Here is a 27,655-nt window from a genome sequence, read left to right on the forward strand (position 1 = left end):
TTGTTGAAAATGAGTTTTAATGACTCCAACCTAAGTATATGTAAACTTCCGACTTCAACTGTATATACACTTAGGTTGGAGACATCAAAACTCGTTTTTCAACCACTCCACAAATTTCTTGTTGACAAACTATACTTTTGGCAAGTCGGTTAGGACGTCTCCTGTGTGCCCATTCAAGAAGGCTCAAGGTCATTGGCCACAGATAAAATGTTGTCAAATCATGTTATAGCTACAGTATCTCTGATTAGACATGTCAACATCATACCTTCAAATTCTTAGCTAGCAAGCTATCAGTCATCATCATGAATCAAGTCGACAATCTACTGGCAAATCCTTTTCAATCCTTGTCATATGAAGAGAAATTATAGATAGAATGTATCGCGGCTCATAAAAATTACACAACAAGTTGGAAATCGAAAATTCAATGATGAGTGGTTTGGAAGGAATCAGTGGCTAACTGCATGCATTGCAAAGCAATCACTAGCCTGTGATTCAGTGGAGTGGATGTTTGGTCCAAGTCTGGGTTTAAGGATCTGTCATGACGTTGCCCTCTTTGGACACTGCGAGCACCATCCCCCGACCTCTATACTTCTGACACCAGGCTCTGTAAGAGCGGTCGTAAATTCCTACGAGGAGACCCTCTCCTCATGGCCACAGCATAGAGAAGACAAAGGAATTTCTTCCACCTCACAGAACTGGAGAACCAAACGACATTCAGGTTCTGGAGAAGGTATAAAAGATCAGTGAAGAATCCAGCTTTGAACTGGTCTGTTTGGTACAATTTTGTGAAACTCATGAGAGACAATACGGCCACATTACCATAATCATGTTTATACAATAGCCTCAGCTATGAGACTTACATCTAAATGGTTGTATAAAATTAATGAATAAGGATGGAACTGTTTGTGAAATTGTGTAATGTGATTTTGGACTGTTTAATGAAGGAAACTCCAATTCCCTTTGGAGTTGAACTAAATCAGAGGACCGCCCATGAGCACAGTTATGGTTTGGCGTCATGGGACAGGCCCTTTTCTGCTCTTCCGAATAAAACCCCCCACCTAGGTTTTCTATCACCAGACCGAGCTTACCTCAATTACGAGATGGCTAAAGGTTGGAGACCAGCTTACCTCGATAACGAGAGGGCCAAGGTTTGAGAGAAGACCATGCATTTCTCTTGATGATCTTTTAACCATACCACGTGGTTAAACTCTTAGACTATCGATACCGACAGAATAAGAACAAGTCTTTGATATTAATTACTAGTCTGCAGCTAGGAATTCGGTATCATTGAACGCGAAGACCAACAACCGCCGAAAACATCTGTCCTATAACGACATTAATGAATGTCACTCTGAATTACCCATTCTAACCACGACAGAGAGAGAGGGCGGACAGACTCCAACAGAAACAAACTTTTCAACAGAGATCCCGAGCGTAAATATATATATTGATTGCAATTGTTCCCGAATGAGTGAGCGTTCATTTGCAAAGGATTAGCATTTCAATTGTTATAATTATCAACTCTGTAGTGTCTCCTCAGTTGACCCCCCCACTCCACCTTTTGTCTAACAAGCCGCCATGCCGGTTTAGCCCACTAGGGAACATTCTCCTATCATTTGCTTGTAAACATATCCACTGTTTGTTATGCATTTCTGTGAATTACTTAGTTAGTAAATAAATGATTTTAAGACAATTGATGTATGGATGACTCATAGTGAAGACTGGGTCTCATAGTGAAGACAGCTCTGACCTGAACTTTGTCAAGATGTAAAGCTGTAATCACTATGTTAATGCTTAATGTAAACACTTTGTCACAATGTAATGATTTAATCACTATGTTAATTATTCATGTAATCACTAGGTTAACGCTTTTGTAAACACTTTGTCACAATGTAAAGATATAATCACTATGTTAACGCGTTTGTAAACACTTTGTCACAATGTAAAGATGTAATTGCATCTCACCATGATGACCTCCTTGGTATGGCTGTGGTCTTATCTGGCAACTTATTCAAGTAGAAACTCACTGTTACTGTCCACCATATTACCAAACTCACTGTTACTGTCCACCATATTAACAAACTCACTGTTACTGTCCACCATTGTAAAGGGATTTATATGTTTGAATGTAATGATTAAATAATTCTACCCTGAGACTTAACTATTAGGGATATGGTCTATATAGCATGTAGAATGAGTAACTAAAGGGTTAAGCCTAAGTCTAACGAGGTTGGACTAGGATAAGGGAAGAATGTGTGTATGTGTGTTTAAGTAAACACCAAGAACTGTTAAACTGTGGTTGACCTGCCCTAGCTTGAACTCTGAGGGTTTAAGATATGAGAGGGAGTCCCCCTCAAGGTTTCCCTAATCTCAGAGGAATGAAACTGTCGGCTGGGTAATGATCTACAGTGTTACCAAACTCACTGTTACTGTCCACCATATTACAAAACTCACTGTTACTGTCCACCATATTACCAACGTGTCATTGTTATGTAAACACATTGCTCTATCCTTTTTTTATAAGGGCCAAATGCTTATCCTGACTAGTCAACTTTGATCTGTTTCTAGTAAGTTGTATTGATTGGTTGGTTGATCTGGTCCTACAGGCTGTGTGATGACATGACGGTGTGCGTGGCAGAGTTCGGCTTGTCTAAGAAGATCAACAGTGGTGATTATTACAGACAGGGCAGGATAGCCAAGATGCCTGTGAAATGGATCGCAGTGGAGAGCCTGGCCGACAGAGTCTTCACTGTAAAGAGTGATGTGGTAAGGAGCCCCCCCCCCACATGTACACAGACACACACACACACACACACACACACACACACACACACACACACACACACACACACACACAGTGATGTGATAAGGAAGGACTGAGAGAGCCCCCATCTGCTAGTTTCATATCTTTCAATCCTTTACTGATGGTGGGAATACATGTAATTGTGTCAGAGAGAAAGAAAATGAACTGTTATTCCACTAACTAGTTCCCTTTCTGACTAGTTCCCTTTCTGACCAGTTCCCTTTCTGACCAGTTCCCTTTCTGACCAGTTCCCTTTTCTGACCAGTTCCCTTTCTGACCAGTTCCCTTTCTGACCAGTTCCCTTTTCTGACCAGTTCCCTTTCTGACCAGTTCTCTTTTCTGACCAGTTCCCTTTCTGACCAGTTCCCTTTTCTGACCAGTTCCCTTTCTGACCAGTTCCCTTTTCTGACCAGTTCCCTTTCTGACCAGTTCCCTTTTCTGACCAGTTCCCTTTCTGACCAGTTCCCTTTTCTGACCAGTTCCCTTTTCTGACCAGTTCCCTTTCTGACCAGTTCCCTTTTCTGACCAGTTCCCTTTCTGACCAGTTCCCTTTCTGACCAGTTCCCTTTTCTGACCAGTTCCCTTTCTGACCAGTTCCCTTTTCTGACCAGTTCCCTTTCTGACCAGTTCCCTTTTCTGACCAGTTCCCTTTCTGACCAGTTCCCTTTTCTGACCAGTTCCCTTTTCTGACCAGTTCCCTTTCTGACCAGTTCCCTTTTCTGACCAGTTCCCTTTCTGACCAGTTCCCTTTCTGACCAGTTCCCTTTTCTGACCAGTTCCCTTTCTGACTAGTTCCCTTTCTGAAAATATTAATCAGCCAGCCCGTGAAGTTCAGCCCACAGCCACAGCTCTGGTCATTGGATAGTCCTTGGGTAGCTTAACAGAGTTCTCACCAGAATAAACAGCATGTAACATGGTATGTAACATGGTATTTTAGTGGTAGCTAGCATAACCTAGGAACACAAAACCAAATATTGCGCGTGTAATTGTCAGCTACTTGATTTTTACTTTTATACGTATACATGTGGTGTGTTTGTGTGAGAATATAATCGTGTGTCTTCTTGCAGTGGACATTTGGTGTGACCGTGTGGGAGATAGCGACGCGGGGCATGACGCCGTACCCTGGCATCCAGAACCATGAGATTTATGACTACCTACTGGGGGGCCACAGGCTGAAGCAGCCAACTGACTGCCTAGATGAACTGTGAGTGTTTATCTTGTCTACATGGTTTGGGCTTTCGTGGATAGGAACATGTAGCCTGGTCCCAGAGCTGTTTGTGCTGTGTTGTCAACATATAAGGTCATTGTCAATTAATATTGACCATACAGCACAAACAGATCTGGGACCAGGCTAAGGAACATTATGATACAGCCAGGACAATACAGACCAACGGAAGAAGTCATGTCTGCAACTCTCCCCAGTGGTTTATTAAGACACAAAACAGACAACGTTCGAATGATTTACATATTTACATTTGAGTCATTTAGCAGGTGCTCTTATCCCAAGCGATTGACAGTTTGTGCATTCATCTTAAGACCCCCTAAGGTTGATGTCCATGCGCGCGTGGAAATCTAATAGCATAACACAAAAATCCCCATAAAAATCTGTCCGTTTATACTACAGATTTCTGATTTTTTTCAATGGATGCGTCTCAATCTACCGCCTCCGCCTTTGTAACATTTCCATCTGCGGTGAAAGGTGACGGAGCTACAGCAGTGTTTGTCAGGCCATGACACATCCCGAAAATCTGTTTTCTAACAAAATCATCTGTAGCGTCCGAACGGTTTGGCCGTTTTGCTCTACGACGCCCCCACAAGCGTCTTGGGACTCGTCTGAAGTTGGTACAGCCGATCTGCCAACTTCTGTCTGTAGCGTCTAAACTGTTTGGGCTGCACGCTAATATGACCCCTCTGTGTAAAAGTGAGACATGTTACATGAACACGTACATGTTTTGCTCGAGGATGTCCACAGGATTCATCTGAAGGTCCAATTAATAGAAGTATGGATTAATGGAAGTATGGAGACTGTTTAGTGCCAAAAATAAGGGGTTAAATACACTGCTCAAAAAAATAAAGGTAACACTTAAACAACACAATGTAACTCCAAGTCAATCACACTTCTGTGAAATCAAACTGTCCACTTAGGAAGCAACTCTGATTGACAATAAATTTCACATGCTGTTGTGCAAATGGAATAGACAACAGGTGGAAATTATAGGCAATTAGCAAGACACCCCCAATAAAGGAGTGGTTCTGCAGGTGGGGACCACAGACCACTTCTCAGTTCCTATGCTTCCTGGCTGATGTTTTGGTCACTTTTGAATGCTGGCGGTGCTTTCACTCTAGTGGTAGCATGAGACGGAGTCTACAACCCACACAAGTGGCTCAGGTAGTGCAGCTCATCCAGGATGGCACACCAATGCGAGCTGTGGCAAGAAGGTTTGCTGTGTCTGTCAGCGTAGTGTCCAGAGCATGGAGGCGCTACCAGGAGACAGGTCAGTACATCAGGAGACGTGGAGGAGGCCGTAGGAGGGCAACAACCCAGCAGCAAGACTGCTACCTCCGCCTTTGTGCAAGGAGGAGCAGGAGAAGCACTGCCAGAGCCCTGCAAAATGACCTCCAGCAGGCCACAAATGTGCATGTGTCTGCTCAAACGGTCAGAAACAGACTCCATGAGGGTGGTATGAGGGCCCGACGTCCACAGGTGGGGGTTGTGCTTACAGCCCAACACCGTGCAGGACGTTTGGCATTTGCCAGAGAACACCAAGATTGGCAAATTCGCCACTGGCGCCCTGTGCTCTTCACAGATGAAAGCAGGTTCACACTGAGCACATGTGACAGAGTCTGGAGACGACATGGAGAACATTCTGCTGCCTGCAACATCCTCCAGCATGACCGGTTTGGCGGTGGGTCAGTCATGGTGTGGGGTGGCATTTCTTTGGGGGGCCGCACAGCCCTCCATGTGCTCGCCAGAGGTAGCCTGACTGCCATTAGGTACCGAGATGAGATCCTCAGACCCCTTGTGAGACCATATGCTGGTGCGGTTGGCCCTGGGTTCCTCCTAATGCAAGACAATGCTAGACCTCATGTGGCTGGAGTGTGTCAGCAGTTCCTGCAAGAGGAAGGCATTGATGCTATGGACTGGCCCGCCTGTTCCCCAGACCTGAATCCAATTGAGCACATCTTGGACATCATGTCTCGCTCCATCCACCAATGCCACGTTGCACCACAGACCCTCCAGGAGTTGGCGAATGCTTTAGTCCAGGTCTGGGAGGAGATCCCTCAGGAGACCATCCGCCACCTCATCAGGAGCATGCCCAGGCATTGGACGGAAGGTCATACAGAGTGTGACTCCAAATCCAGACCTCCATGGGTTGATAAATTGGATTTCCATTGATTATTTTTGTGTGGTTTTGTTGTCAGCACATTCAACTATGTAAAGAAAAAAGTATTTAATAAGATTATTTCATTCATTCAGATCTAGGATGTGTTATTTTAGTGTTCCCTTTATTTTTTTGAGCAGTGTATAATTCTTAAAATAATTGTTATGTATTTTATCAACGTTTATGTAAATTAACCGGAGGGTTTGGCGGGAATACATTTTCTGAACATCACGCGCCAATGTAAAATGCTGTTTTTGGATATAAATATGAACTTTGATTGTACAAAACATACATGTATTGTGTAACATAATGTCCTAAGAGTGTCATCTGATGAAGATCGTCAAAGGTTAGTGCTTCATTTAGCTGTGTTTTGGGTTTTTGTGACATATATGCTTGCTTGGAAAATGGCTGTGTGGTTATTTTGGTCTATGTACTCTCCTAACATAATCTAATGTTTTGCTTTCGCTGTAAAGCCTTTTTGAAATCGGACAATGTGGTTGGATTAAGGAGAAGTGTGTCTTTAAAATGGTGTAAAATAGTCGTATGTTTGAGAAATTGAAATTATTGGATTTTTGAGGTTTTTGTATTTCGCGCCACGCTGTTCCATTGGATATTGGCTCGGCGTTCCGCTAGCGTCTGTCCTCAACAGGTTTTAAGTAAAAAAATAGAAAATAAAAGTAGAAAATAATTCAACAGCAGCAGTAAAATAACAGGCGAGGCTATATACAGGGGGTACCGGTACAGAGTCAATGTGTGGGGGCACTGGTTAGTTGAGGTAATTAAGGTAATATGTACATGTAGGTAGAGTTAAAGGGACTATGCATAGATTATAAACAGAGAGTAGCAGCAGCTTAAAAACTTGTTGGGGCTAGGGGGCAGTATTTTCACGGCTGGATAAAAAAAATGTACCCGATTTAATCTGGTTACTAATCCTACCCAGTAACTAGAATATGCATATACTTATTATATATGGATAGAAAACACCCTAAAGTTTCTAAAACTGTTTGAATGGTGTCTGTGAGTATAACAGAACTCATTTGGCAGGCAAAACCCTGAGACATTTTCTGACAGGAAGTGGATACCTGATGTGTTGAATTACCTTTAAGCCTATGCCATTGAAACACACAGGGGCTGATTAATGTTTTGGCACTTCCTATTGCTTCCACTAGATGTCACCACCCTTTACAAAGTGTTTTGAATCTTCTACTATGAGATCTGACCGAACAAGAGCCTTGGAACGGTGATGGCCGATTAGACTCTGGCGCGCGAGGTCATGTTGGCTACCCTCGTTCCAATTCGTTTTAAAAGAGAATGCATTCGTCCACCTTGAATATTATTCATGTTCTGGTTAAAAAAGGCACTAATGATTTATGCTATACAACGTTTGACATGTTTGAACGAACGTAAATATATTTTTTCCCCCTCGTTCATGAAGTGAAGTCCGGCGGGCTTAGATCATGTGCTAACAACACGGAGCTTTTTGGACATAAATGATGAGCTTTTTTGAACAAAACTACATTCGTTATGGACCTGGGATTCCTGGAAGTGACATCTGATGAAGAGAATCAAAGGTAATGGATTATTTACATAGTATTTTCGATTTTAGATCTCTCCAACATGGCCGTTTGTCTGTATCGCAAAGCGTATTTTTCTGGGCGCAGTGCTCAGATTATTGCAAAGTGTGATTTCCCAGTAAGGTTATTTTTAAATCTGGCAAGTCGATTGCGTTCAAGAGATGTAAATCTATAATTCTTTAAATGACAATATAATATTTTACCAATGTTTTCTAATTTTAATTATTTAATTTGTGGTGCTGACTTGACTGCCGGTTATTGAAGGGAAACGATTTCCTAAACATCAACGCCATAGTAAAACGCTGTTTTTGGATATAAATATGAACTTGATAGAACTAAAAATGCATGCATTGTCTAACATAATGTCCTAGGAGTGTCATCTGATGGAGATTGTCAAAGGTTAGTGCATCATTTTAGCTGGTTTTATGGTTTTGGTGACGCCTGTCTTTGAATTGACAAAACATTACACACAGCTATTGTCAATGTACTCTCCTAACATAATCTAACTTTATGCTTTCGCCGTAAAACCTTTTTGAAATCGGACAACGTGGTTAGATTAAGGAGATGTTTATCTTTCAAAGGGTGTAAGATAGTTGTATGTTTGAAAATTTTGAATTTTGACATTTATTTGGTTTCAAATTTGCCGCTCTTGAAATGCACCTTCTGTTGATAGGGTGCACCACGGGTGGCACGCTAGCGTCCCACATAGCCCCAAGAGGCTAAGAGGGGTCTGGGCAGCCCTTTGATAAACAAAATTGAAATCGGTAAAAACACTATAACTAATTGATAGGTGTACCTTTACTTGTTACTTGTGAGAACTTTCATTATCCTCCCTCCTCATGAGGGAGAGAAATTTGAAAATATCTTAAAGATACAGTATGTGGGTTTTTGGTAGATGAATTACAAGGCACAAGGCAATGTTTCAAACTTATAGAAGGCAGAAAAGTCTCTCCAAAACTAAATAGAGGTGTTGATGTTAGTTTTTACTTCAACATTATTGTGTTTTGATGTATTTCTAATGCCTTTTAAGACTTTGTCTGGTAGATGTTGTCGAAGACCCATTTTCCATCTGTTTGTCCAGAAATCAAAGCCTTTTCTTGTTGCTTATTCCTAATTGGATGGATAATGGTTGAACAATGTAGTATGTATGCCTTAATTTCAACAACAAAAATATAGACTCTTAGCTTTCCTTTGACACCCAATTTGACATGCTCCTATGAACTTCACATGTTGGTACTCATGGAACCTTTTACATGGAAATTACCTTAAATCTTCTCCTGTCCCACTGTCTGTCCACCAGGTATGAGACCATGTACAGCTGTTGGCGTACTGACCCCCTGGACCGCCCCATCTTCACTCAGGTGAGAGAACTGCTTGGGTAGTGCTCTAGACAAAGGCTTGTGTCCCAAATGGCACCCTATAACCCAAGGGGCTCTGGTCAAAAGTAGTGCGCTATATAGGGATTGGAGTGCCATTGTGATGCAGCCATAGACATAGATACCCTGGTCAAAAGTAGTGCACTACACTCTTTAGGGGAAACATTTTTTTTATTGTGAAATACACCAGAATGGTTTGGTGAAATGTTTTTTTTACAGCAGGGGTGTCAACTCATTCCACTGAGTTTCTGCAAGTTTTTGTTTTTTCCTTTCTATTAAGACCTAGACAACCAGGTGAGGGGAGTGTCATACTAATTAGTGACCTTAATTCATCAATCAAGTACAATGGTGGAGTGAAAACCCACAGACACTCGGTCCTCCATGGAATGAGTTTGACACGTGTCTTACAGGGTCAGCCATGGTAGTATGGCACCCCTGGAGCAAATTAGGGTTAAGGGCCTTGCTTAAGGACACATCAACAGATTTTTCACCATGTCAGCTCGAGTATTAGAACCAGCGATCTTTTGTTTACTGGGCCAACGCTTTAACCGCTAGGCTCCCTGCCACCCCTATCTAGAACCTATAAGGGTTCTTTGGCTGTCCTCATAGAGTAACCCTTTTTGGTTCCAGGTAGAGGGTTGTACTGGGAACTCAAAATGTTTCTACCTGGAACCAAAAAGGGTTCTCCTATTGGGGCAGCCGAAGAACCGTTTTTTTTATCTGAGTGTGTATATAACGAATAGGGTGAAATTTGGTACGCAGACATAAACAAAGACTGCGTAATCATGAATCTTCCCATCTTCCCTTAGGTAAGAGAACTGTTGGAGAAGCTGACAGAGAAACTTCCAGAGGTATCTACCAGCAAAGAGGACATCATCTACATCAACACCAGTTTCGCTGAGGAGGAGCATGGGGTTTGTGCAGACCCCCACCTAGATTTGCCGCTTTTTAGCACCTCCCCTTCCTGCAGTCATAGCAACCAATTCAGCTCCTCCCCTTCCTGTTGCCACCCGTTTAGCTCCTCCCCTTCCTGCAGCCAGACGAGACCGGACCTCCCCCTTTTCAGTTCCTTCTCTTCCTGCAGTCAAAGTCAGAGACCAAATAACAGAGATCTGGTGACAGCAGACATCCACGAGAGTAAGGAAGATGATCGTTACGTTGTTGTCATCTCTAATGCCAATCGGGGTGGGGACCCCGCTGTCGCCATGACCACAGCAACAGCTGTGGACAGTGACACTCCCCCGTTCTCGAGGGAGGGCTTGGGTGGGGCTGTGCATGGAGCTACCCGTGACTCAGTGGGTGATGTCACTGGAATGGAGCAGCACGCGAGTGACACCACGCTGTTACTCTGAAGGGCATGGAACATTGGGACTAGAAATCCAGGGATTTGAGAGCAAAAAAAAGAAAAGAAAAGCTCTCTCTCAGGTGTCATGCCTGATGATAATACACATCCTTCTTGTCTGCACTCTGGTCTGCTGAGGACATTATAGGTATGGTAATGACCCGGCCGGTGATAAGCACGATGACCGCATGATTACCGCCGGTAACTTGTCCAGCTCTGGACTATATGGTACTGGGTTCGAATCATGCCTCGGAATATCATGCTACTCCTTCATTTTATTACAGTATGAAGAGATGTTACTGTGGCTCATGAGCACATAGGCTTTCTTCTTGGTGCAGTATGTGCAGTCTTGAGCTGCCACCCTTCCAAATCCTGTTTCACCAAGGATCTGCCCAGTTCCCATAAAAATCGAATACCTATTTCTATGATTCTGTCTTGTGGCATTATTAAAACAGTATTATAGGCTTGTCTATTCCCTAATGCTTTGCATTGAAATAATTCTCACCAGTTTTCCGGTGGATATTTCTACCTCAAATGGTTACCACTAGCTATTAGTGTGCAAGAGATGTACATAAGATATTCTACATTTGCACATCTCTCTTATAGTATACAGCATTTCCAATGAGATAAGCTTTGCTCACAAATTAAATCACTGTATCCCTAGCAAATATTGTCCCTCCTGCAGCAAAGCACCCCCACAACATGATGCTGCCACCCCTGTGCTTCAGTGTTCTTCTGCTTGCAAGCATCACCAAAAAGTAAAAACTCAAAGATACCCAAGTGTGTGACGTTTTCCACTCAGGTGAGTTGGCCAGCCAGCCACGCAACACTAGAGCTACTGAAAACATGGCTGCTTCTGTACGGGTGAGGACGTGGAACAGCAAGGCTAGCTCAGTCAAACTCTGGCTCCTTCTTTTGACAGGAATCCTTTTATTAGGCGATGTAAATAGCGGGGTCATGGCAGCACCAGAACCGGGACAATGGAGTATTACAGTTGTCAATGTGAGTATTAAAATATTCAATTTACCTAGCTGTCAAGCTAACGTTAGCATTCGAGCTAACTAGCAAGAACAGCAGTGCGATTCATCCGTCCTAGCATTAGGCTAGCAATCTAGCGAGCCAGCTTTTGTGTTCATAAAATTGAACATTAACAGTATTGATTGATAATGCATTTTCCTGAACATATTCAGGCTATCGATTTGCACAAGCCATTGTACTGTCTATGCACCGTTAGCTATCTGGTTAGTGAGCATATGCTAGATAACTAGTTAGCTAACGTTAGTTGGTTTGGGAATATTCTTTGAATGATATACCATGCTACCTCGGACAATTATGCAAGCTGTTTTAGTTTACACTATAGATACAACGTTACCCCAAATGTTTTCTTAATGTACTGCCCAAACATAGACGATCTAGGTTAGGCACCTAGCTAACGTCACATAGATCGTTAGCGGTATGTAAACAAACATCAGACAGAGAGACCACTGTCCTGTACTGGGCTAGATCATTGCCTGTAATTTAACCCCGATATAAGAGAAGTCTAACAACCATTTAGCTAGCTAATGTCCAGATTAGAACATGTAGCTAACTAGTCTATGCCAGAAGTCTATTGCTGTAGTAACTATATAGCTAACGTTACAATGTCCAATGAATTGAAGGGGTAAGACAAACATCGTGTCTACCAGTCATTTGCTTTCAAGTCAGTGAAGTGAACAAGTGCACACTTTAGGAGGAAGGATAGGTAGGTTAATTGGGACGTAGACCCAATTTTCCATGGAGGTGGTCAGATGTCTGTCCACCACCATATCCTGTTGCATAGTAATGTGAGAGCTGCCATTGCCTGCCTAGGGACTCCCAATAATGGTCACCATATAAAGTGTCTGAGTAGGAATGACTGCTGATCTAGGATCAGCTACCCCGCCCTTTTAATCTCATTCATTGCGATCTGATCTTAAGTCATCACTCCTACTCTGAGAGGCTGGATACATAGGTCATCAGACCAGTGCCTGTGTTTTGTTCCAATGCTGGCATTAATCAGACCTGACTCTAGTGTAGGCCTATGACTCAGTTTATCTAACTAATGTAAACACTGTTTCCTCTTCTTCTCAGACCTCAAGACCATTGCTTTTGAGGAAATCCATGTATAAAGACACTGATATCAAATTGAAAGGTAAGATTAGCAGGTCCAGGATTTGTTTCAGACGGAGTACCAAGCACTCCCAGGATCCGGATCACAGAAGGGATATGAAAGCGCCCAAAGAATTACCTCAGTAACACCAATTTATTGTTTCTCTTTTAGTTGTGTCCTTTGGTTGTCCAGAGGAGATGACTTTTACCATTCAATGGTACTTGAAATACTATCCCTGTCACAACGAGTTCAATAATATTGAGGTAAGTAAAGTATAGGTAGTAATTACAGTAATTGACTAGTACTAAGTTATAGGCTATTTAATGTCTATTGGCTGACATATATGGGCGTGGAGCAGAAAGTGAGTTTGCCGTAGTCATCTGTCATTATCAATACCTTGAACATTTTCGTAATGACTCTTTGTTTAGAATTCCTATGGTAGTGCCACATTTTGACAGTTGGTGTGAATTACCAGTTGACTATACTAACTGTAGGAGTTATTTTTAAATCCCGTCATTCCTCATAGGAAATGTATGTATCCCTACATTCAACTACTAATAAATATGGTTTAATATTTTATGTATTAAATAGATGTGAAACATGGAATATGAATATATATCATTACTTTAAAGGAAATGTATGAGAGGACGCCACTGAGTCGAGGACAGAGTATGGATCCTAACCCTCTAGGACAAGGGGAATGCATTGAGCACAAGCACAAGCCCTTGACCTGCAACAATGACCTGCGATACTTCCCAATGCTAAATGTAAGGGCTTATAGGTTACATACATGAGTTCCATTGCATTACAGTGCTTTTCACACTACTGAGCTGGCCTGGTTACTCCTCTTCCATAGTAGTTGAAACTGTGCTAAATGGGAAAGTGTGAAAACGAAATATTCGTGTCGCCTCAATAGTTTAAAAAGGATATATTGGGAAGAATAATTTGTTTTGGAACTTTGCGTTTGACTTACTGACAACTTACTGTATGACAACTTTGTTTGTTTTAGAAAGCTAAGGCAGAACCACGGCCAGTTGTCCCGCCCATGGAAGGAGCAGCACCGGTGAGGTGCTACGATGGGGTCATGATGTTTCACTATGATGATGCATATTTTTTTGTATTTTTTTTACACACACAAACTTACATTCGGCTACATTGCAAGTTGCTAAGGTTGTTGTCAATGACCATAGGAGTTGGCCATATATAGCATGCACAAAGAGATCTGGAACCAGACTATCACTTTTCACATTCTCATTACTTCCTGTGTTCTTCATTGCATAATGCATATAACTCCCTTTCAAAACAAATGTTGGTTCAATCCTACCCAGGGCTCAGATGAAAACTACACGAGGTGGACGATGGAGGAGTACGACAAAGTCGGCGGTGTGAAGAACGGCAGTGTGTCGCTTAAACATGACGTCATCGCCACCACGTGGAAGGACGGCCCCTATCTGCTGGTGGTGGTGATTAAGTCTAACAAACAGGAAGCCAACTGGAATCTAACAGGTGGGTTCACTACATTAACCCCAATGCACCTCAACTGGGTTGTGGTCATCAGGCACCAGACGGAAGAATACAGACTGAAACAGGGAGGGACCACCAGAACTAACAAGAGAATTGACTGTAACGGGAAGGCACTAGCTGGACTCTGCAACATTTTTACGGTGATCTACCCTAATGAACATGACCCAGTTATTGAATACTTGGAATGTTAAACTTGCTTTTGAGGCTTACCAAGAAGAAAATTAAGTTTCTTTAGGCAGCCTAAATACTAATTAAAATGAAATAAAGGACAGTGCATTGGCTACTGTACCATTTTGATCACATTGCTCCATGTTGTATTTAAAAAAATATATATAATAATATTTCACCTTTATTTAACCAAGTAGGCCAGTTGAGAACAAGTTCTCATTTACAACTGCGACCTGGCCAAGATAAAGCAAAGCAGTGCGACACAAACAACAACACAGAGTTACACATGGAATAAACAAACATACAGTCAATATCACAATAGAGAAAAAAGTATATGTACAGTGTGTGCAAATGGCGTGAGGAGGTAAGGAAATAAATAGGTCATAGTAGCAAAGTAATTACAATTTAGCAAATTGACACTGGAGTGATAGATGTGCAGATGATGATGTGCAAGTAGAAATACTGGTGTGCAAAAAAAGTAAATTAAAAACAATATGGGGATGAGGTAGGTAGATTGGATGGGCTATTTACAGATGGGCTGTGTACAGCTGCAGCGATCGGTTAGCTGCTCAGATAGCTGATGTTTAAGTTAGTGAGGGAGTTATAAGTATCCAACTTCAGCGATATTTTTTTTGTATTTAATTTTTTTGCAATTCGTTCCAGAAGAGGTGTTGGTTTAGGGGATGACCAGTGAGATATACCTGCATGCTACGTGTGGGTGTTGTTATCGTGACCAGTGAGCTGAGATAAGGCGGAAGACTTATAGATGACCTGGAGCCAGTGGGTCTGGCGATGAATATGAAGCGAGGGCCAACCGACGAGAGCATACAGGTCACAGTGGTGGGTGGTATATGGGGCTATGGTGACAACGGATGGCACTGTGATGGACTGCATCCAGTTTGCTGAGTAGAGTGTTGAAGGCTAATTTGTAAATGACATCACCGAAGTTGAGGATCAGTAGGATAGTTAGTTTTACGAGGGTATGTTTGGCGGCGTGAGTGAAGGAGGCTTTGTTGTGAAATAGAAAGCCCGTTCTAGATTTAATTTTGGATTGGAGATGTTTAATATGAGTCTTGAAGGGGAGTTTACAGTCCAGCCAGACACCTAGGTATTTGTAATTGTTCAAATATTCTAAGTCAGAACCGTTCAGAGTAGTGATGCTAGTCGGGCGGGCGGGTGCGGACAGTGATCGGTTGAAAAATATGCATTTAGTTTTACTAGCGTTTAAGAGCAGTTGGAGGCCACAGAAGGAGTGTTGTATGGCATTGAAGCTCGTTTTAGAGGTTTGTTAACACAGTGTCCAAAGAAGGGCCAGATGTATACAGAATGGTGTCGTCTGCGTAGCGGTGGATCAGGGAATCACCCGCTGCAAGACTGACATCGTTAATGTATACAGAGAAAGGAGTTGGCCCGAGAATTGAAGCCTGTGGTACCCCCATAGAGACTGCCAGAGGTCCGGACAACAGGCCCTCTGATTTGACACATTGAACTCTGAGAAGTAGTTGGTGAGGCAGTCATTTGAGAAACCAAGGCTATTGAGTCTGCTGATAAGAATACGGTGATTGACAGAGTCGAAAGCCTTGGCCAGGTCGATGAAGACAGCTGCACAGTACTGTCTTTTATCGATGGCGGTTATGATATCGTTTAGTACCTTGAGCGTGGCTGAGGTGCACCCATGACCAGCTCTGAAACCGGATTGCACAGCGGAGGAGGTATGGTGGGATTTGAAATGGTCTGATCTGTTTATTAACTTGGCTTTCAAAGACTTTAGAAAGGCAGGGCAGGATGGATATAGGTCTATAACAGTTTGGGTCTAGAGTGTCATCCCCTTTGAAGAGGGGGATTACCGCGGCAGCTTTCCAATCTTTAGGGATCTCGGACGATACGAAAGAGAGGTTGAACAGACTAGTAACAGGAGTCGCAACAATGGCGGCGAATAATTTTAGAAAGAGAGGGTCCAGATTGTCTAGCCCAGCTGATTTGTACGGGTCCAGGTTTTGCAGCTCTTTCACAACATCTGCTATCTGGATTTGGTTGAAGGAGAAGCTGGGGAGGCTTGGGCAAGTAGCTGCGGGGTTGCGGAGCTGTTGGCCGGGTTTGGGTAGCCAGGAGGAAAACATTGCCAGCCGTAGAGAAATGCTTATTGAAATTATCGTGGATTTATCAGTGGTGAGTGTTTCCTAGCCTCAGTGCAGTGGGTAGCTGAGAGGAGGTGCTCTTATTCTCCATGGACTACAGTGTCCCAAAACTTTTTGGAGTTAGAGCTACAGGATGCAAATTTCTGTTTGAAAAAGTTAGCCTTTGCGTTCCTAACTGACTGCGTGTATTGGTTCCTGACTTCCCTGAAAAGTTGCATATCGCTGGGACTATTCGATGCTAGTGCAGTACGCCACAGGAAGTTTATTGTATATTGCTAATTATTGTGTTATGGATAGCTGATGTATACTCTTTATATTTCCAGTCAACGTTGTAATGAAAGGAACTCACGGCTACATCTCCATCACGGAATGGCCTCTCATGATCGTGAGTATACATACAATTAAACATAGTCAGTGACACATTTAATAAACAACAGTGGGATGCATTGCACCATGACATTTTAGCTCACGCTAATTTCCAGTGCTTGTCCCTAGCCACATATACATTGTAGGGTTAATCATTGTCATAGATATCAGATGCCTGTTTTGTGTTGCCTTCATGTAATAATATATGCCATTTAGCAGACTTTCATCCAAAGCATCTGTGGGATTCAAGCACCCAATCCTGGGGTTGCTAGTGCCATGCTCTGCTAACTGAACCATACAGGACCTTGTGGTTTGTTCCGAAAAATACCTTGTGTGTTATTTTGTTTTAACATGTTCCTCAGTTCGTGTTACTCTGGTTCATGTCTCCAGCCTGCTACTGGAAGAACCAATATGTTTCTGTCTCACTCTCAACCTTTCTGTCTCTCTCTCAGTTCTACATGGTGATGTGTACAGTGTACATCCTGTATGCGTTACTCTGGTTCCTGTGGGCTGCCTGCTACTGGAAGGACTTACTGAGGATCCAGTTCTGGATAGCTGGAGTCATCTTTCTGGGCATGGTGGAGAAGGCTGTGTTCTGTGCTGAGTACGAGAACACCAACGGTGTTGGGGCAGCTTGTAAGTCTACACTACTATTACACCTAACTCTGTTGTCTGACTGGTTTAAAGAAAGTACTAAGATTCTCTGTATAGTAGTATGGTGGATCGGATCACATTGATCTGGTCCCAATTCCCTCCCTACCCCTTGGCTCTAACCTTTCAATGTTGGCAGATCTGAAGGGTCTGGATAGGTATCAGCAGTATAGTGGTGGAGAGTCCACCATATTAATTCTACCTTACAGGTTTGCAAACATCGCAGGCTTAGGGCCAAGGGGGAGGTTTAGGGAGGGTTGTTATTCTGAGCAAGAGAGTTTTTCTGTCTCATGTGAGAGAGAATTAATTCCAATGTGGGTGTTATTTTTAGCTCCAGGCCTGTTGATCTTTGCTGAGCTCATCTCTGCCCTGAAGAGAACCCTGGCACGGCTGCTGGTCATTATCGTCAGTCTGGGATATGGTATAGTCAAGTAAGTTGAGAAAATAAAGGTCGTCATACACTCTTACTCCCTGTCCTTTGATAGGTGACCCCAGTGACGTTATCGTGCTGTATGTATTTAGTCATTTTTCCTGCGTTGTGTGCGTTTCCCATCAGACCTCGACTGGGTACAGTGATGCACAGAGTGGTGGGACTAGGTGTGCTGTACTTTGCCTTTGCTGCCATCGAAGGTGTGCTTAGGATCACTGGGGTAAGGCGTACTCCTGAGCTTGCTTACCTCCGGTGAGCTTCCATTTTGAATGTGAACCTTAATTTCTAGATGGCGTGCTGTTTTTCTAATGTGTGGGCTATGGGAATTATGTTCAATACGTGTGTATGTATTCACTAAAGGTTCATGACAATGGCCCCGCCCTCATCACAGACATTGTTCTAGCATTGATGGACTTCTGTATCATCTGGTTCATATCCTTCCTTATTTAGAATAATTACCCCATAATGCACCTCTAGTGGTCTATCATAACTTAATGGCCTACTTGGCTGTATCACTTGTCTATCAGTGTTACAGAATGACACCTTTTTGTATCGCTTACTAATGATTCTCACTGATAGTCTAGATGCTGGGGTTATAATGTATCTTGTACAGTTTGGGTTGTAAACTTATATTAAATTATGTTTCACTAGGTGATTTTCTTTGGTTACTGCTGTTATTTTTCTCTCCCCCACTCACTCTCCATCACTTTCTTCTCCTTCTGTCTACTCTCTTTCTTCCCCCCTATTATTCCCACCTGTCTGTCTAACCTGTCTCTCTCCATCCCTTTCTCCTTTCTTCCTCTCTCAGGCGAAAGACTCTGACCTGGCTCTCTTGGCCAACATTCCTCTGGCTCTGCTTGACTCTTCTCTCTGCTGGTGGATATCCTTTTGTGTGCCGGTAGCCCTGTTTGAGGCTACTCTGTCCCCTTATCTTTGGTCCCTACCGGGGCTTCTCTGGTCCTCAGCCTGAGCCTTGGGCTACTCTGTCCCCTGGAGCCCCCCCCTATCCATGGTCCCTACCCAGGGCTACACCATCCCTCCCTGGGCCAATCCAAAGGGTCTCTGCATGAGGGCAAATAATCTATTCTTGCACAGCTAGCTAACGCACAGCTAGCTAACGCACAGCTAGCTAACGCACAGCTAGCTAACGCACAGCTAGCTAACGCACAGCTTGCTAACCTGGAGGTCTGATAGTAGAGATCTAGTAGTCTGGGCCTTGCCCTTGGCCCCCATCTCTGCCTGGGGCATCATCTGTACACCTTGCATGTTATCATCCCTGCTGATTTTTGCTAGGTTCTTCCATGATTCAGTCTCATTCATTAGGTCTGTTAGTTACATACTGTGAAGCCCAGCTGCTGTTTCCTTGACTGCCTCCTAACATATTTGTGAGCCTGGCTCATACTATAAAGACACTGAAACTGAGGAGAAACCCAGTGAAGCTGTCTCTCTACAGACATTTCACAAACACACTCATCTTCGCCATTATAGGTGAGTACAGCCAGGAAGATGATTTGTTTTTATAGTTCATGAGTATCATAACACATTATCACTGTATAAGGCATTATGAACAACATTATAAAGCAGTATACATATGTAGCCTACTTCATAGAAAGTGTTGCCAAACTATTCAGAATTAGTCTCACAATTGAATGGAAATGGTCTGATGCTGTTTTTGTTATATTTTTTTCCCCACCTTCAGCTTCAATAATTTTCATGGTGTGGACGACGAAAAAATTCAGACTAGCCGACTGTCAATCTGTGAGTATGTCTTCTTGTAATGGTAGCAAATGGTCCAGTTGTGTGATATCAAGTTTGACTGCTCTGTGCATTTCTTAAAGGTTCCAAGCAATGCAAATAGTCTGGGTAGCCATTTGATTAGATGTTCAGGAGTCTTATAGCTTGGGGGGTAGAAGCTGTTTAGAAGCTTCTTGGACCTAGACTTGGCGCTCCAGTACCGCTTGCCATGCGGTAGCAGAGAGGCTGGCTGGAGTTTTTGACAATTTTTAGGGCCTTCCTCTGACACCACCTTGTATAGAGGTCCTGGATAGTAGGAAGCTTGGCCCCAGTGATGTACTGGGCCATTCGCACTACCCTCTGGTGCCTTGCGGTCGGAGGCTGAGCAGTTGCCGTACCAGACAGTTATGCAACCAGTCAGGATGCTCTCAATGGTGGCTCTGAGGACCCATGCCAAATCTTTTCAGTCTCCTGAGGGGGAATAGGTTTTGTCGTGCCCTCTTCACGACTGTCTCGGTGTGCTTGGACCATGTTTGATGATGTGGACACCAAGGAACTTGAAGCTCCCAACCTGTTCCACTACAGCACCGTCGATGAGATTGGGGGCGTGCTCGGTCCTCTTTCCTGTAGTCCACAATTATCTCATTTACATTACATTACATTTACATTTTACATTTAAGTCATTTAGCAGACGCTCTTATCCAGAGCGACTTACAAAATGGTGCATCTCCTTTGTTTTGATTACGTTGAGGGAGAGGTTGTTGTCCTGGCACCGCACGGCCAGGTCTCTGACCTCCTCCTTATAGGCTGTGTTGTCGTTGTCGGTGATCAGGCCTACCACTGTTGTGTCATCGGCAAAATGAATGATGGTGTTGGAGTCGCGCCTGGCCGTGCATTCATGAGTGAACAGGGAGTACAGGAGGGGACTGAGCACGCACCCCTGAGGGGCCCCTGTGTTGAGAATCAGCATAGCAGATGTGTTATTACCTACCTTTACCACCTGGGGCGGCCCGTCAGTAAGTCAAGGATCCAGTTGCAGAGGGAGGTGTTTAGTCCCAGGGTCCTTAGCTTATTGATGAGCTTTGAGGGCACTATGGTGTTGAATGCTGAGCTGTAGTCAATGAATATCATTCTCACATAGATGTTACTATTGTCCAGGTGGGAAAGGGCAGTTTGGAGTGCAATAAGAGATTGCATCATCTGTGGATCCGTTGGGGCGGTATGCAAATTGGAGTGGGTCTAGGGTTTCTGGGATAGTGGTGTTGTGAGACATGACCAGCCTTTCGAAGCACTTCATGGCTACAGATGTGAGTGCTATGGGTTGGTAGTCATTTAGGCAGGTTACCTTAGTGTTCTTGGGCACAGGGACTATGGTGGTCTGCTTGAAACATGTTGGTATTGCAGACTCAGACAGTGAGATGTTGAAAATGTCAGTGAAGTCACTTGCCAGTTGGTCAGCGCATGCTCGCAGTACACGTCCTGGTAATCCGTCTGGCCCTACGGCCTTGTGAATGTTGACCTGTTTAAAGGTCTTACTCACATTGGCTGCGTAGAGCGTGATCACAGTCATCCGGAACAGCTGGTGCTCTCATGCATGTTTCAGTTTTATTTGCCTCAATGCGAGCTGTAGCTTGACCAGCTGTAACTATCAGTCACACCACAGATGAAAGGTTACCAGTATTCTGCTTAAGATTTACATTGACATTTGTCATTTAGCAGACTCTCTTATCCAGAGCCACTTACAGTAGTGAGTGCATACATTTTCATACTTTCCCCCGTACTGGTCCCCCGTGGGAATTGAACCCACAACCCACTGGTTTGTAAACAAAGCAAGGTGTAGACGCACGTGATGCCATTTTTAAGGCAGTACATATTTAAATTGGTGAAGATAAGATGCTACCATTGGTGTATTACATTTCCAGATTCATATGATGTTGCATAAAGCTGCAAGTAAATCCTTGTTCATGCCTGCCTCCTGAATCCAGGGACTTGACACAGCTCGAGGGGACCAGTAACTTCATGATCAAACTTATCAATGTACCAGCTACAGTCATTCTTCATACTTGGGTCACTTTTCTTTGAACTGGTACTGGTTTCATCCAAATATCATTGAATTTGATGAAAACATGATTTTCACTGTTCAGGACTTAAGACCTTGAATCAACAGCATTGAATCAACGTATTGTAAAAAATGCCAGCTCAAGACAGCCATATTGGGTCATGTATTGAACAGTATCATGGCTGACATATTGTTTGTATTATTCCATATAACAGGACTGGGTGGAGCTGTGGGTAGATGATGCCTTCTGGAGGTTCCTGTTCTCCATCATACTGCTGGTTATCATGTTCTTATGGAGACCCTCTGCTAACAACCAGAGGTGAGGTTACATGGTGTGTGTGTTTGGCTATCCTCGTGGGTACTGGAATTCCCCACAAGGATAGTAAAAAAGGACAAAGTCTATTTTCAGGGTTAGGGAAAATGGGATTTTGAGTGGAAGTACATTTTAGGTTCCCACTAAGACAGTAATATCAAACGTGTGCGTCATCCTACTATATGTGGACAGTGTTATGGAGAACGTCAAATCAAATTTTATTGGGGGGTAGCCATTTCAGTAGATGTTCAGGAGTCTTATGGCTTGGGGGTAGAAGCTGTTTAGAACCCTCTCGGACCTAGACTTGGCACTCTGGTACCGCTTGCTGTGCGGTAGCAGAGAAAACAGTCTATGACTAGGGTGGCTGGAGTCTTTGACCATTTTTAGGGCCTTCCTCTGACACCACGTGGTACAGACGTCCTGGATGGCAGGAAGCTTGGCCCTAGTGATGTACTGGGCCGTACGCACTACCCTCTAGTGCCTTGCGGTCAGCTAACAACCAGCGTTGATGATTGACCTGTCTATTATATTAGTGAAATGTGCTTTGATCTAAGTGTGCGGAGACCATTGTCTACATCCTGCACCTTAGCTACCTTGTTGAGTGTGCTGTAGATTTATCAATGGCTATATGTTGACATATCAAACTACCAACAGTCAGTCAGGGAGAAAGTGCCTCAGCTTACCACTCGTCAAAGCTTCAGAGGAAACACAAACTTACACAGCCTTTCTCTAAATGTTCTGGAGCTTTATAACAATTTTTAAGACTTTATAACTGTTCATCATTTTTAACTCTTCCTTTGTTCTCCTCAGATATGCGTTCACTCCACTGATGGATGACTCTGACGATGAGGAGATTGAGGAGTTCCTGGTGTCAGCTAATTTAGGTACTGTACATGTAGTCTGTTTTTGTTTAACTTTAGTGATCATGTGTTTGAACCTTGGTGATCGTTCTCTCCATGTTTCTCTAAACACACACACAGCTGATGGCATAAAGCTGAGAGCCTCGAATTTTAAGAGTGAGACGAACGGCTCAGCCAAGCCTTCAGGATCTAACCCGGTTAGTATCAAACCTTCAGTTCAATTAATACAACTTGATTTGTTCCCTCAGGGAATTAAGTCCGTTTCCAATTATCCAATCAATATGAACACAACATCTCCACATAGAAATACAGCATACCAACAAGCCAACCTTTTCTATCAGTCAATAAAGTTCGACTTTCAGGTAACTGACACTCAAATGTTTGCTCTGACCTGTGATGCAATTCAAGCCCCCTACCAGCAGAACAAATAACCATCTACTGTATATACTGAACACAAATATAAACGCAACATGTAAAGTGTTAGTCTCATGTTTCTCTCAAAGCTTCTGTAAAATTTTGTGCACAAATTTGTTTACATCCCTGTTTGTGAGCATTTCTCCTTAGCCAAGATAATACATCCACCTGACAGGTGTGGCATATCAAGAAGCTGATTAAACAGCATAATCATTACACAGGTGCCCCTTGTGCTGGGGACAATAAAAGGCCACTTAAATGTGCAGTTTTGTCACAACACAATGCCACAGATGTCTCAAGTTTTGAGGAAGCGTGCAATTGGTATGCTGACTGCAGGAATGACCACCAGAGCTATTGGCAGAGAATTAAATGTTAATTTCTCTACCATAAGCCGCGTCCAATGTAATTTTAGAGAATTTGGTAATATGTCCATCCGGCCTCACAACCGCAGACCACGTGTAACCACACCAGCCCAGGACCTCCTCATCCGGCTTCTTCACCTGCGGCATCGTCTGAGACAAGCCACCCGGACAGCTGATGAACTGAGGAGTACTTCTGTCTGTAATAAAGCCCTTTTGTGGGGGAAAAACGAATTCATGTTGGCTGGGCCTGGCCCCCAAGTGGGTAGGCCTGGCTCCCAATTGGATGGGCTTATGCCTTCCCAGGCATGTGAAAATCCATTGATTAGGGCTTAATACATTTATTTAAATTGACTTATTTCCTTATATGACCTGTAACTCAGGAAAATTGTTGCGTTTTATGTTTTTGTTTAGTATTTTTAGACTAGTGAATGACATCTGAGTTCAAACAACAGAGGGCAGCGTTGAGTAGTTCTCTTATTTTCACTATTTCCCACCTGTCCAGGATGAAGACTTGAAGTGGGTGGAAGAGAACATTCCTACCTCTCTAACAGACGTGTAAGCATCACTTATCAATAAATACTTTTATCAACACCAAAATTGCAGGTGTGTTTATAGCAGAGTTTTCCAAACTCGGTCCTCGGGACCCCAAAGGGGGCACGTTTTGGTTTTTACCCTAGCACTACACAGCTGTTTCAAATAACCAACTAAACACCAAGCTTTGATAATTTGAATCAGCTGTGTAGTGTTAGAATAAAAACCAAAACCTGCACCACTTGGGGTCCCCAGGACTGAGTTTGTGAAATCCAGGTTTAAAGTGGTCTCTGTTATTAGGTGGTGGTGTCATTAAAAACAAATGTTTTCTCCTTCTTTTCCTCCATTGTAGAGCGTTGCCTGTCCTTCTTGATTCAGATGAGGTGTGTATATTTTTAACACGGGGTCATTTCTGTCAATGGCAAAATACGCTGAGGATACAAAATATTAAGGACACCTGCTCTTTCCATGGCATGTGCTATCAGGTGAAAGATGAGCAAGGCAGTCAACCCACTGTTTCCCGGGCGCCGTGGATGTTGATTATGGCAGCCTTGCGCACCTCTCTGAGGGGTTGGGTTAAATGCAGAAGACACATTTCAGTTCAATGCATTCAGTTGTACAACTGACTAGGTTTCCCCTAATTCCCGTAATGTTTTGTAACTCAGTATATATGGTTTATTTTACTGTGCATTTCCTATAATGTTATTAAATTCTCAGTAGGCAATTTTATATGTACAGCCACTATGGTATTAGAAAGAGAGAGAGATATATATATATATATATATATACTGCTCAAAAAAACAAAGGGAACACTAAAATAACACATCCTAGATCTGAATGAATGAAATAATCTTATTAAATACTTTTTTCTTTACATAGTTGAATGTGCTGACAACAAAATCACACAAAAAGAATCAATTGAAATCCAATTTATCAACCCATGGAGGTCTGGATTTGGAGTCACACTCAAAATGAAAGTGGAAAACCACACTACAGGCTGATCCAACTTTGATGTAATATCCTTAAAACAAGTCAAAATGAGGCTCAGTAGTGTGTGTGGCCTCCACGTGCCTGTATGACCTCCCTACAACGCCTGAGCATGCTCCTGATGAGGTGGCGGATGGTCTCCTGAGGGATCTCCTCCCAGACCTGGACTAAAGCATCCGCCAACTCCTGGACAGTCTGTGGTGCAACGTGGCGTTGGTGGATGGAGCGAGACATGATGTCCCAGATGTGCTCAATTGGATTCAGGTCTGGGGAATGGGCGGGCCAGTGCATAGCATCAATGCCTTCCTCTTGCAGGAACTGCTGACACACTCCAGCCACATGAGGTCTAGCATTAGGAGGAACCCAGGGCCAACCGCACCAGCATATGGTCTCACAAGGGGTCTGAGGATCTCATCTCGGTACCTAATGGCAGTCAGGCTACCTCTGGTGAGAACATGGAGGGCTGTGCGGCCCCCCCCAAAGAAATGCCACCCCACACCATGACTGACCCACCGCCAAACCGGTCATGCTGGAGGATGTTGCAGGCAGCAGAACGTTCTCCACGGCGTCTCCAGACTCTGTCACGTCTGTCACGTGCTCAGTGTGAACCTGCTTTCATCTGTGAAGAGCACAGGGCGCCAGTGGCGAATTTGCCAATCTTGGTGTTCTCTGGCAAATGCCAAACGTCCTGCACGGTGTTGGGCTGTAAGCACAACCCCCACCTGTGGACGTCGGGCCCTCATACCACCCTCATGGAGTCTGTTTCTGACCGTTTGAGCAGACACATGCACATTTGTGGCCTGCTGCAGGTCATTTTGCAGGGCTCTGGCAGTGCTCCTCCTGCTCCTCCTTGCACAAAGGTGGAGGTAGCGGTCCTGCTGCTGGGTTGTTGCCCTCCTACGGCCTCCTCCACGTCTCCTGATGTACTGACCTGTCTCCTGGTTGCGCCTCCATGCTCTGGACACTACGCTGACAGACACAGCAAACCTTCTTGCCACAGCTCCCATTGATGTGCCATCCTGGATGAGCTGCACTACCTGAGCCACTTGTGTGGGTTGTAGACTCCGTCTCATGCTACCACTAGAGTGAAAGCACCACCAACATTCAAAAGTAACCAAAACATCAGCCAGGAAGCATAGGAACTGAGAAGTGGTCTGTGGTCCCCACCTGCAGAACCACTCCTTTATTGGGGGTGTCTTGCTAATTGCCTATAATTTCCACCTGTTGTCTATTCCATTTGCACAACAGCATGTGAAATTTATTGTCAATCAGTGTTGCTTCCTAAGTGGACAGTTTGATTTCACAGAAGTGTGATTGACTTGGAGTTAATTGTTCCCTTTATTCTTATATATATATATATATATTTTCACTGTATTCCTTACCCAGGAAATCATGACTACAAAATATGAAATGTCCAAGATGGAGTAACATGGGAAATCTTCCTACTACCCACGATGGATGCAGAGCATCTCTTCCTCCTGAGATTGGTTCCTCCTGCATGGCATGGAAGAGACAGATCACCTGGAGCGCGACACCTCTCCAATCCTAGGCCTGTTTAGGCTGAGAGTCAGACCTCTGTCTACAACACTATTGGGGCTTAACACCTCTGACTTGGCGATCAGCAGGGTCCTATTCATTGGGTATCAAACGGAAGAAAACTGATTTAAACAGGAGGTACTACCTGAACTTGTCCAATAAGAAATGCTGGTTATAGTTTTCCGTTGTAAAATGTTTTTCCTGCGGTGTGCCCTAATGTATTTAGCCCTCTCACCCTCTCCACAAACCAAGACCTAACAATTGAGTGTGTCCCAAAGTGCACCCTATTCAGTGCCTTTGGAAAGTATTCAGACTCCTACTTTTTTTGACAATTTGTTACGTTACAGCCATATTCTAAAATTAATTAAATTGTTTTTTCCCCCCTCATCAACCTACACTCAATACCCCATAATTACTCAATGAAAATAGATTTTTAGAATGTTTTGCAAAATAAAAAAACTGAAAGAATTCAGACCCTTTACTCAGAACTTTGTTCAAGCATTTTTGGCAGAGATTACAGCCTCGAATCTTCTTGGGTATGACACTACAAGCCTGCCACTCCTGTATTTAGGGAGTTTCTCCCATTCTTCTCTGCAGATCCTCTCGAGCTCTGTCAGGTTGGATGAGGAGTGTTGCTGCACAGTTTCTTTACGGTCTCAAGTGATGTTAGATTGGGTTCAAGTCCAGGCTCTGGCTGGGTCCCTCAAGGACATTTAGAGACTTGTACTGAAGCCACTCATGCATTGTCTTGGCTGTGTGCTTAGGGTCGTTCTCCTGTTAGAATGTGAACCTTTGCCCCAGTCTGAAGTCCTGAGTGCTCTGGAGCAGGTTTTCATCAAGGATCTCTCTGTACTTTGCTCTGTTCATCTTTCCCTCGATCCTGACTAGTCTCCCAGTCCCTACCGCTGAAAAACATCCCCACAGCATGATGCTGCCACCACCATGCTTCACCATAGGGATGGTGCCAGGTTTCCTC

The 27,655-nt window shown here is 43.6% G+C and overlaps 1 protein-coding gene across 2 annotated transcripts; it reads left to right on the forward strand.

Annotated features, from left to right (window-relative positions):
- The first annotated feature begins 11,272 nt into the window (after positions 1 to 11,272).
- LOC106611018 (transmembrane protein 87A) lies at positions 11,273 to 27,217 on the forward strand. 2 transcript variants are annotated; one of them, XM_014210827.2, is made up of 19 exons: positions 11,273 to 11,480; positions 12,588 to 12,648; positions 12,778 to 12,869; positions 13,239 to 13,373; positions 13,616 to 13,669; positions 13,935 to 14,112; positions 16,760 to 16,821; positions 17,255 to 17,438; positions 17,785 to 17,884; positions 18,010 to 18,103; positions 18,244 to 18,315; positions 19,263 to 19,371; positions 19,583 to 19,641; positions 21,892 to 21,995; positions 22,800 to 22,873; positions 22,970 to 23,046; positions 24,128 to 24,180; positions 24,509 to 24,539; positions 26,530 to 27,217. In XM_014210827.2, exons 1-19 carry the CDS (start codon positions 11,325 to 11,327, stop codon positions 26,569 to 26,571), a joined length of 1,737 nt encoding a protein of 578 aa, XP_014066302.1. In that variant the 5' UTR covers positions 11,273 to 11,324; the 3' UTR covers positions 26,572 to 27,217. The 2 variants fall into 2 exon arrangements, with proteins under 2 accessions (XP_014066302.1, XP_014066295.1); XM_014210820.2 differs by lacking the exon at positions 18,244 to 18,315 and adding an exon at positions 18,692 to 18,763 and having other exon boundaries at positions 26,530 to 27,216.
- The last annotated feature ends 438 nt before the right edge of the window (positions 27,218 to 27,655 follow it).

This window comes from Salmo salar, chromosome ssa01 (genome assembly GCF_905237065.1).
Source record: "Salmo salar chromosome ssa01, Ssal_v3.1, whole genome shotgun sequence".
Taxonomy (NCBI): domain Eukaryota; kingdom Metazoa; phylum Chordata; class Actinopteri; order Salmoniformes; family Salmonidae; genus Salmo; species Salmo salar.